The sequence below is a fragment of the Salvelinus alpinus genome, chromosome 20 (assembly GCF_045679555.1).
Source record: "Salvelinus alpinus chromosome 20, SLU_Salpinus.1, whole genome shotgun sequence".
Classification (NCBI taxonomy): domain Eukaryota; kingdom Metazoa; phylum Chordata; class Actinopteri; order Salmoniformes; family Salmonidae; genus Salvelinus; species Salvelinus alpinus.
The window spans coordinates 40600733-40612749 of record NC_092105.1 but is presented as its reverse complement, the minus strand read 5'-3'; the positions used below and the strand labels follow the sequence as shown (position 1 = coordinate 40612749).

General features: G+C 41.4%; 1 protein-coding gene and 1 pseudogene across 1 annotated transcript; one reads left to right on the top strand and one right to left on the bottom strand.

Annotated features, from left to right (window-relative positions):
* Nucleotides 1–3959: 3959 nt before the first annotated feature.
* On the top strand, nt 3960–6747 carry LOC139546896 (kelch-like protein 41a). The gene is made up of 6 exons (XM_071355819.1): nt 3960–5154; nt 5320–5477; nt 5573–5680; nt 5834–6019; nt 6100–6246; nt 6430–6747. Exons 1-6 carry the CDS (start codon nt 4054–4056, stop codon nt 6539–6541), a joined length of 1812 nt encoding a protein of 603 aa, XP_071211920.1. The 5' UTR covers nt 3960–4053; the 3' UTR covers nt 6542–6747.
* A 299-nt stretch (nt 6748–7046) lies between these two features.
* Nucleotides 7047–9504, bottom strand: LOC139547119 (FAST kinase domain-containing protein 1, mitochondrial-like; annotated as a pseudogene).
* Nucleotides 9505–12017: the final 2513 nt, after the last annotated feature.

The following is a 12017-nucleotide window of genomic DNA, read 5'->3' as shown; positions in this document are numbered from 1 at the left end:
TCCTATAGGCTGTCTCGTCGTTGTCAGTGATCAGGCCTACCACTGTTGTGTCATCGGCAAACTTTATGATGGTGTTGGAGTCGTGCCTGGCCGTGCAGTCATGAGTGAACAGGGAGTACAGGAGGGGACTGAGCACACACCCCTAAGGGGCCCCTGTGTTGAGGTTCAGCGTGGCGGATGTGTTGTTACCTACCTCCCGCTCGCCACCAGGTCTGCGTCTCACCAAACGGCGTAGTTTAAGAACATTGTGGGTAGTGCTAAAAATAATGACGTTATATCTGAATTGCTACATCTTTATGTACCTTCACCATTGAGTCTCAATGAAACAGTAATGTAGGTTTCTCACTTATGGGTGGCACAAATTGGGATATGGGGGAGGGGAATAGGCAGGGTATATGCTAATTGAATACTGTAGTAAAAACTAGTGTTTTTAAGTCAGTTAAGAACAAATTCTTATTTACAATGATGGCCTACTCCGGCCAAACCCGGACGATGCTGGGCCAATTGTGCACCGCCCTATGCGTCTCCCGATCAAGGCCGGTTGTGATACAGCCCAGGATCGAACCCGGATCTGTAGTGATACCTCTAACACTGTGATGCAGTGCCTTAGACCGCTGCGCCACTCAGGATCCCTTACCTGCAGGGAGGCTCCTGGTAACAAATCTGAGGATCATCTGTCATTCTTTGGCTCTGCCAAGAGTCAATTTGTGTGTGTACATCTAGACCTAGCTACCTACATACATCTATTTCTCCTTCCTTGACATGGCTAGAGAGGAATCCACTCTGCAAAGGATAACCTTATTATTCTCATCTCAATGAATATACTGTCCTCTTTTGGATTTTTATGGTACCACAGTGGACCACAAAGATAATCATTAGTAATAGCAAGTATTGTTTCCCCAATTTAAAAAAAATCAAACAACACAGAGTGACATTGATGTTCTTTATGTTTCATAGCAGCTGAATACTACTCCATCATTGACATCACAACAAGGACAGCTAACTCTGTAAGTATATTGGTCTGTCTATCAATTTACTATATAGGTAAACAGATGTCACCACCATTATGAAGAATTGTATTTTTCAGAAATTGAGAGGCACTGTATATCTTGACCAAGTCTAACAATACAAGATTTGAGTCCATTTTCACCAATGTGGATCCAGGGAGTCCAAGACTATTTACATCGGTCATTGCTGTTCACAGATATTTATACCTAGAAAGCGAGAAATTACACTTGTGAAAGTTGTGACACTTTTCCAGATTATGTCATGATATATAATTCAGTCAAGTTACTGCTGAGTTTAATTGAATGTCTCGTCAACTAATTGTCCATATCCCTCTGCTCTAGGGCTTATGAGACCTCTAAAATGTACCGTGACCAGAAGCTGGGAGGAGCTCTCATTCAAAATAAACAACTGAGGCTTTTGCATCGAGAGGAAGTGTATGACAAAATCAACGGGGTAGGGAATTTATCCAGTGACCAGGTACACATCAATTACTCTAGCTAGTTAATCCTTCAGGAAGTATTTGAAGTAAAAAAGTGTTTGATGCCTTTACAAGGAAACTAACTGTCCTGAATTGTATCTTGTAGGGTAATCTGGGGACCTTTTTCATCACTAATGTTCAGATTGTTTGGCATGCCAATATGAACGAGAGCTTCAACATCAGCATTCCCTACCTTCAAATTGTAAGTGTCGTAAACAAATGAAGTAATCGAAAAACCAGCTGGCATGTCCGGCCTAACAAATTACCTTTTGAGGTATTGAAAGTGATCAACTATTTTCCTTATTGTCACCTCTCTTCCCTGTAGCTTTCCATCAGAATAAGAGACTCAAAGTTTGGCCTAGCTTTAGTGATACAAAGCTCTCAGCAGGTAATTGGGATCATTTCAAATGTAACCGGTAGCATTTTACTTACTGTGTACCATAGAATTACATATAGAACTAGTAGTTTAAAAGCATATATGGTATATTTATGTAGTATCAGCTTTAAAAGATGACAGAAAATACAGAGAAAGTAACTTGGCTTTTGCATGCCATTTACTGTTGTGGCATACTCCTGAATACATATTTTTTTCTTTGTTTGGAGACTGGAGGATATGTGCTTTGATTTAAGATCAACCCGATGGTAAAAGCTTCAAGATTCAGTTAAAGAGATCAACTCACTCCATCTTTGGAGTGGACTATGAGATGGAGAAAAAGGTCATTCTATATTATACTGTACCACACTTTTTCTTATCCCAAAAACAGTTCAATGCGTTATGACTTTGCCATGTTTTAACAAGACATTGAATTATGAATTTGTGTGGCGTGATTCTCCTTCAACTTTTTTCTCTCTCCCAACAACAATTCCAGCCTCAGCCACTGGAGGAGATGACGGTGGACCAGCCGCCTGATGATGTGGAAATTGAGCCCGATGAGCAGACTGATGCTTTCACTGTGTGTGCTTAGACTGTCATCCCTCCTCTGGGAATCCGTTATTTGTTTTCACACTCTGAAAATAGCAGGTTGCTAAGTCATGTTACACAACATACCGCAAACATGGCTTTATGTTGCCTAGTGCCTATCGTGTTTATACAGACTGAGGTGTACTTTGTCAAACAGTTTGAACACATAACCTCCTATTAATGCCATTGTCATAACTGATTTCTATTGTTTGCTTCTAAGGCTTACTTTTCTGATGGTAATAAGCAACAAGACCGGGAACCTATGTTTTCCGAGGAGCTGGGAATTGCAGTTGAGAAGTTGAAGGAGGGGTTCACACTTCGAGGACTGTGGGAAGTTATGGGCTAAAGCATGAACATTGATAGGCGAGTTAGGTGAACATAGTTCCTCAAATCCATCCTTTCTTTTACATGACACAATTGACACACTACAGTTTAAGTTTGAGTTAGAGTGGTATTTTTTACAGGGACAGTGCACATTAATCAACGTTTCAGTAAAAGTGTTGGTTTTAGCCAGACGGTTGTTTATAAGCATTTGTAAAAGTACAAAATATTTGTATATTTACTTATAGGTCTGATGTATATAATAAAGACGTAGACCTGATGCATGTATGGGCAACATGTAAGAAAAATAGTGTGCCATAAATAAATAAAAATCTACATAAGTGTAGTGTTTGTGTAAATGTTTATTTGTTCAATTAAATAGAAATTGTAAAAGAAAATAGTTGAATTGTGTTGTTGTTTAGATGTAATAATTAAAACTATCTAAGTAAAGTAGGCAATTGTTTGACCTTTCTTAGTTTTGAGAATGTCTTAACTGGGTTTTTGAAATGAGTTGAAGACATAATCCAGTGGCATGTGGGGAAAACTGAGTCATTTGTTCTTTGGACAATGATCTAAAGGCTATTTACAAACGTGCCAGAGGAGCTCATGTATTTTACAAATGGTTCATGAGGACAGACTGTTGTATCTGCAGCTGCTCATTGACCCTGCCTATGAGGAAGGTCAGTCCTTCGGGAAATATACTCACATTTAATAATAAAACACGCTCAATGAGTCGCACACAAATAAATCCCCAAAGATTTTCAGGACTAAAAAGGATCATAGTAATTGATATAAATAAAGGTATAATAACAGCTTCAGGGTACTCTGAAGTTCACCATCTTTATTTGAAGTCTTATATACTATTTTACTCCAATCATGACAATCACTGGTAAAACATAAATCATTTTGTAAGTGATAAAGGGGAAAATCCTAATGATTCATACAGGATGTTGCACTTGTAATTGAGTTTGGGGATGTATGCTCCTCACTACACAGAACTGCACCAGTCACTTACAAATGCAGTGTGTGTGAAGTAGTCATATAACAATAACTGTTTGCCAACTACCACTGACAAGGGTCCACAGTTGTTTCTTTCACTCTGTGACAGCTGTGTGATGCGGCCAACCTGAATTCTTCCTCAATGGAGTGAGTGGCTATATTTAGGAGGGCCGTAGTTATATTGAAGGGTCTTCAGACCTGGGGCTCTATACTGCTCAGTCCAGTCGGGACAGTGTGCCGAGTGCTGCATCCTCCACGGTCTTTGTCAAGTCACGTTTCTTTCAGCATGGATCCGAAAGCTGTAAGGGAAGATTTGCGCCTGTTTCAGAGCACCCTGCTCCAGGATGGCCTGAAAGAGCTACTGAACGAGAACAAGTTTATTGACTGCATTCTAAAAGTGGGAGACAGAAGCTTGCCGTGCCATAGACTTATTTTGGCAGCCTGTAGTCCTTATTTCCGAGAGCTTTACTTCTCAGGCGATGCTAAAGAAATAGATAAGGAGGTCGTTCTGGAGAATTTGGACCCCACAATCATGGAGATGATTGTGAATTACATGTATTCAGCAGAGATTGACATCACAGATGACAATGTGCAGGATATCTTTGCTGTGGCAAACCGTTTCCAGATCCCCTCAGTGTTCACAGTGTGTGCGAATTTCCTACAGAAGAAGCTGTCCCCGGGTAACTGTATGGCCATATTCAGAATGGCACTGGTGCTCAACTGCCCCAGACTGGCATTGGCAAGTCGAGACTACATTGCAGATCGTTTTGAAACCCTGGCCAAGGAGGAAGACTTCTTAGAGCTTGCCTCTCATGAGATTTTTGCCATCATAGGAGCGGACTCTCTCAATGTAGAAAAAGAGGAGGTGGTGTTTGAATCCCTGATGAAATGGATTCGAAAAGACAAGGAGAACCGTGTCAAGACTCTAGAAGAGGCCTTTGACTGCATCCGTTTCCGTTTACTCCCAGAGAAGTACTTCAATGAGAAAGTGGAAAAGGATGACATCGTCATGGCTGACCCTGAGCTCCTCAAAAAAACCAAAGTGATCAAAGATGCCTTTGCTGGGAAACTCCCTGAGAGTAAGACAGGAGAGTCAGGGAAGGATGCAGTCAACAGTAAAGAAGGAGAGGATAACAGGTTACCTGGTTACCTGAATGATATCAAGAGAATTGGTATGTATGCCAAAGATCTCGTCTTGATGATCAACGACACTGCTGCAGTGGCCTATGATGGCGTTGAGAATGAATGCTTCCTTGCTGCAATGACTGAGCAGATTCCACGCAACCATGTCAGCCTGACATCAAAGAAAAACGATCTCTTCATCCTGGGAGGCTTGTTTGTCGATGAAGAGGATAAAGACGCTCCATTACAATGCTACTTCTATCAGGTAATACGCTTTGCGTTTTCATTCGCCACAACTGATCGAACTTTAAATCAACACTATTTGTAACACCATGACTTAGCAAGGGGATGATCTTTCACCACCAAACTTTTCTGTCATCGGAAATAGCTTGATTAATGTAACCTTCTAATATCTGGGTATTTTTTTCAGCTGGACATCCTTGCTGCTGATTGGATAGCTCTTCCCCCTATGCCCTCTCCCAGATGTCTGTTCAGTATGGGAGAATTTGACAATCTCATCTTTGTTGTAGCTGGTAAAGATCTACAGTCCAACGAATCTCTTGACTCTGTAATGTGCTATGATGTTGAGTAAGTAGGATGGGTTCATATTCCTATGCTTATTTCCTGTCACTACATGACTAAGGAGCCTGAAACACATTTGATCCTTTCTATCTGTTCCCTAGGAAGCTGAAATGGGCTGAGACCAAAAAGCTACCTCTGAAAATCCATGGTCATAGTGTTGTTTCCCAGAATGGATTGGTGTACTGTATCGGAGGGAAGACGGATGACAAGTAAGCTTGCTCTTTATACAAAACACACCTTGTCATGTCTAATTGTTTGATACTTATACAGTAAAGGCATGCAATAGTAGATCCATGATGTAAAATAAATTTGTGTCATTTTATAATCCTCACTGTGATGTTCCATCCTTGTTTTTATCAAAGCAAAGCCATCAATAAGATGTTTGCGTACAACCACAAGAAATCAGAGTGGAAGGAGGTGGCTGCAATGAAAATGGCAAGATCCATGTTTGGGGCAGTCGTTCACAATGGGAAGATTGTGGTGACTGGAGGGGTCAATGAAGAAGGTCTCACTTCTGCATCTGAAGCATATGACTTTGGAACCAACAAGTATGTGCCTTGACGTTGAAGTCTGTATGATTAGCAACAATGTAACAAAGCCATTCAATTAACAATGATCCCCATTCCAGGTGGGCGCCATTCACAGATTTCCCCCAGGAGAGGAGCTCAGTAAACCTGGTCAGTAGTGGAGGATTGCTGTATGCAGTTGGAGGCTTTACCATTGTGGCGACGGAGGACGACAAAGTTGCCCCAACGGAAATCATTGACATCTGGCAGTAAGTAAACTAGTACCCAAATTGAATCCCATGTACACTGCTGCCGTCTTTAGAGATTGGTCTATATTAAAAGCTCCTTGATAATGTCTAACGGTGAAATGGTGCCATTGCCACAATTGTTCTGTGCCACAATTGTTCTGTGCCAAAGGCATAACGTCAAACTTCTTTTTTCTCCTGTGGCAGGTATGAAGAGGATAAGAAAGAGTGGACCGGGATGCTCAAAGCGATGCGTTATGCCGCAGGGGCCTCCTGTGTGTCTATGCGTCTCAATGCAGCCAAAATGCCCAAATTGTGAACAAGAACACAAGTACTGTACCATCTAAATGTAACATGAAGGACTGCAAAAACAATGTATTTAGATTGACTTTCATCCGGATCCTTCATGATCTGAACGCACCATAATATACTGAACAAAAACATAAAACACAACATGTAAAGTTTTGGTCCCATGTTTCATGAGCTGAAATAAAAGATCCCAGAAATGTTCCATACGCACAAAAAGCTGATTTCTCAAATGTTGTGCACAAATTTGTTTACATCCCTGTTAGTGAGCATTTCTCCTTTGCAAATATAATCCATCACCTGACAGGTGGGGCATATCAAGAAGCTGATTAAACAGCATGGTCATTACACAGGTGCACTTTGTGCTGGGGACAATAAAAGGCCACAATATAATGTGCAGTTTTTTGTATTCGAAGTCATGTGAAAACCATAGATAAGGGCCTAATGAATTTATATGAACTAACTCAGTGAAATCTTTTAAACCTGCCTGTCTTTGTAAAGAAACAGTTTGCACCCTACAGCTTTTTTGTATTTTATTTATGTGGGACAGATTATTTGGATGTATCAAAACAATGCTATTTCTTATTACAAACATTCACTATTGTTTGACAAACGTTACACTTCATATGATACAATCTCTTGGCAGGAGGTGAGATAACTGCATGTCCACTCTAGGATTCGGAGTAGGCAATAAGGAGCACTTGATAAACATCTGATGCTTAACATCAATTGTCAATGATCTGCCTGCAAATATACATTTCCAAAGGCAGACTTTGTCTCTCACATCAGTAGCAAAAGCAATATAACACGTGTCATTGATTCAACATCTAGGTGCTTCAGGAAAGCTCAGTAACTATCTTCTTCCTAAAGTATTCCTTCCATGCATCCTGTGTGGAGAGCTCCATAGAGTTCCATTCAAAATAAGGGATCTGTTTAAATGACATTACCATTAATCAGTGATGTAGAATGTTATATACATTAATTCCACTTTTGAGGACAGACATTTCACACACATACCTGGACAACATGGTATCACAGAATCTCCAGATGTCTTTCTCATCATGGTTTCCCCTTTCATGTGACGAGACGGTTTGTAGAATGATTTGGAATCCAAGAAGTCCACAGCAACACTGAGTAAGTGAAAAATGAAAAAAGTCCTTGTTCAGCACCTATGAAATCCCCTTCAATGTGTTTACCCATGATAACATACATCAGCAACACTTTTTCAACCAAAAGTTCTGAAATCAACCAATCAAGTTTCCTACTGTTGTGCCCCTGGAGGGACCTCACTCCTCTCCTTCCCTACAGAGTCAGAACCCCAGCGGACCTTCACATTGTCAGATATCTGCAGCTGGCTTTGCTCACTGTAGGTCACTGCCTGGTGGTGTCTGTCCAGAACACATTCAAAGTCTAGGGAGATCACAAGAAATACAGCTCACAACTAGAACAGGTGACACATTTGATTACCTTTTGAGTTTAACACCAATCCGCTCTGGACACCAGCCACACAGCCCGATTCAGCTCCGTGAGACACAGGCGGATCCGCATGTTTTGGGCGTCAGGCAGGGCTACCACATAACAGAGAGGTTCTCTTATCCCATTAGCTTTATCTGAAAATGCCGTTTTCAGATAGTAGGGGATACAGGATGCTTGCTTTGTCTTCATTTGGATATTTATAATATAATTATATAACAAACTTTCTAACTGGAAATCCAGCTTGGCAAGGAAATCCACATTGACGGTTTCTCGAATCAGGTCCTCCGGGAAGAAATCACCCACAGGCAGCAGATGGGCTCAAGTACCAGCAGATTGGGGTCAAAGAGACCTGGAGGAAGAAGATCAATTAATTTGTCTGGTCCTTTTGATGAGTTCCAAATACAAAAATGTAACATAAACCACAATCACTTACTGATGAGGTAGGAAGTGCTGAATGCAGATGTCAAACAGCTCATCCACCCTTGCTGGATCATAATTCAGTACAGCAAAGTGCAGCAAGGTGGCATAAAGTTGCTGAGTAGTGAATAGAAAAAAAAAATTCTGGTATGGACTCACATTCTATCCGTCTCTACATACATACAGGCAAAAGAACAGTATTCCCTGATGTGAAATAAAATGTAATGTCTCAAACTACCTTGTTGATGTGCTCCATGGTCACGCTAGCTATGCGGTCCATTAATGGCATACAGAGGTGACTAGTCATGGTCAGAAAAAGGGCCATCTCGGGCACATTGGCCCAGATATCTGGTTCTCCAGCCTCCGGAGCGTAACCATGGTCTCCTCCAGCAGAATCTCCTCAAACCATTCCCCTGACATGTACTTGAGCTCCTCCAACACCAGGTCCAGGCGCTCAGCCTTGCGCAGGCGCTCATTCACGCAGCGGTTCAGTGTCTGCAGCAGACACACATACTTGCTGGGCGTGTTGTGTCGGTAGGACGGGTCATTGCGCACCCACTTAGCGACGGCCATTGCAAAGGTTCATTCAGATTACACTGGAGCAGCACTGCCTCCACCCATGAAATTACGCCTTCGTCGAGTCCAGGTGAAGGTAGCATGGTCACTTCATATGGGTAGACACTGTCCTGCACGTAGCTGTGAGAAAAAGTTGTATTAGCATACTTTGTATAGTATGCAATAAGAATGACCTGCCATACAGGATCATAGTGGGCAGAGATAGATCTTTAGAATAACCACTCACTGAACTAGGATGTTCCTTAATTTAGTGAAGAGCTCTGGACTCTGGTTATGCAGCAGGATCAGGGTTTGTGTGATCCTGGATATCTCAATGGGCTTGAAAACATGTAGGTTCTTGTGGACTACTGACACAAACCTGTAGAGAGATAACTTGCTTTAGTTGTATTGTCTAAATACAACTTTCAGACAAGGCTGTAACAGAGAATTAACTTACTTTGGAGAAGATGCAGGTTTCTACACTGAATCTCCCCCAGTGTCTCTGCCACAGCCAGGGCCTGCTGGCATTAAACTCCTCTGCCTAAAGCAGTGTTGTACTCTCCAGCCTGAAAGAGAAGTACTTATCAATGAGTTAGTGTTCTGCCCTGCCATAGGGCCAAGAGAAACAAACAGCTTGGTGAAGGAGAAAGGGTCTGCGCTTGAGTTCACTAGTTCCATTAGCCTCTGTTTTGCAGCCAGGCTAAGTCACAGTTATTGAAATGGAGTGACTGGTAGAGAATCCTGCAGAGACATGTCCAGAATAATTTTTATGGAATATCAAGGACTTATAGACTACTGGAAGTGATTTTTTTTGTGTACCTCGCATCATCAATTGTGGAGAGTTTTTGATTCAAAATGTCAGTGATCTGACCCATCAGAGGACTGTTCTGCAGATGTTGAGCACTTAGGCATACAGCAAACTTGGACAGTGATGGCATCAAAAATCTGCAAAACAGTGCATTTACATCTGTACACCAGCTCACAACCCCATGTTAACAGATAATGCTTCTGCTGTATTTAATGGAGAATTTTTTTTTTTTTCATGATTTACCTGTATAATCTAAGCCAAGCCTCAGACCAAATGATGAACAAGACAATCATATGGTTCCACATTGAGCCATCAAAGATACAAGGTTGATGTGAAAACGTTTTTTAAAAACATTTCAGGACTGAGATATATACACTTACCCACCTAGCCAACATCTGTACCTGAGAACATTGTAGAGCGTGTCCACCAACGTGAAATCATCCATGAGCTCAATTTTGTTCTCAGCCAGCACCCGGAGAGTCATGAACTCAGGGTGGCTTTTAAAGAACTCACCCGTTCTCAGCATCTGTGGCTTCTCTCTCTGGAACTGCCAGAGCATGCCCATGGCGCAGCCAACATGGTTCACAGTCAGCTTGGCCTTGTTCTTGCCCACCACCTCCAACACTTGGTCTTCACCTTAGCAGATGCAAAGCTGCTCTAGAACCTGGTCCCGGTTCACTGCACCCCCCATGCAGAAACCTGAAAAGTAGAAGCTCCCAGTCACAGCTTGGAGCCGAAACAAGGCCATGGAAGCATAGTTCAAGTGAGAATGGAATGGAATGCCACATCTTCAGAAAGTAACTCCTGCCAAGATCAGGCCCACATAACTTAGAATCCACAGGGAAGGAGAGATGCCTGCATATTCCTTATGTTCCTTTGGTGAAACATCTGTAGAATGAGAGCATCCAAAATATAGCAAAGATAAATACATATCTCCATAAAAAACAAATAATGTGAAATGAAGTACATACCTAAACCATTCATTCATGCATCCAGCAACAATGTCACAAACACAGCTGACTGACAGTGATGGTGTCCTTATTTATATCTAACCAGCATGCCTATACAGTATAATTATAATATTACAAAATAATATTCTTGGCAAATTCTTATCCCTCATCATTGGAAAATCATGGTTTTGATTTATAGCCGATTAAACGCAACGACACGATTTACGAGAGTTGAGAAGCCATTCGTGTGGGCGAACTAGAGCTCCGACGTCACCTCAAATTACGTTTTTATCAAAACCTACTGATTTCAGCACCCAAAGAATAGCCCGAAATTACACACGACATTGTACTATCTACTTGCGGGCTATTCTTTCGGTGCTGAAAACATTCCTTTTTTATTATTTTTTATATATAAACACGTAATTTAATATGACGTTGGAGCTCCAATTCGCCCACACTATTCGCTCCCAACTTCATCGTAAATCATAGAGTTGAGTTTAGTCGGCTAGCCTTAGCAGTGACAATTATAAAAGCGTGTCATGCTATTCACGTAAGGACAGGACAATGTCAACGTCCGTCCTGTTACGAAAACATCTAGCCGTTTAAGCGTTACGCTTCGACCACACCGACAGCGTTATTTGCGCAAAATAGTATGCAGCATCATCTGGAAATGTATGCAACAAAAGTTCAACATTCACCTTCTGAAACCATTTCTGTCAAGCCATTTACACATACAGTTTCACACAGAACGAACTGCAACGCAATGCTGCAAGGCAAACGCAGCGTTTCATTGGAAATTAAAGTAATTATGGTGTACCAAAACGCAATGTCGGTGTGTTCAAAGTGTTGACTGGTGTAAATCTATTTTCGTTTCCGTTTGATCAAATTGTGAATTAGCATACATTTGCATAGTTTCATTAGGGAACACCTACTCTGTGAAATGCATGTGTGCAATAACTAAATTCGCCTTTGCACTCCTAATCAACGCAATTTTTGGCAAAGAGTAAAGACTGCAAAACTTAGTCCACTCTGTTCTTAAAAGATTCTAGTTTTGGGAACAGAAAACTGTATTGAGATCAAAGGTTTCGCCGATGAGAAAATTTGCAGAATTTAGGCCAAAACCATCTCATTCCAGCTTCTCTCACTGGGCTTCCCACTACCCCTCTCACTACCATGTGGTAATGAGTGGAAACACCAAACGAAAGCTTCACATTTATGCATCCGGTGAATTTTTTTCATGTAATTTTATTTATTTTATTGCAGAAAAAACAGTATACGCACAA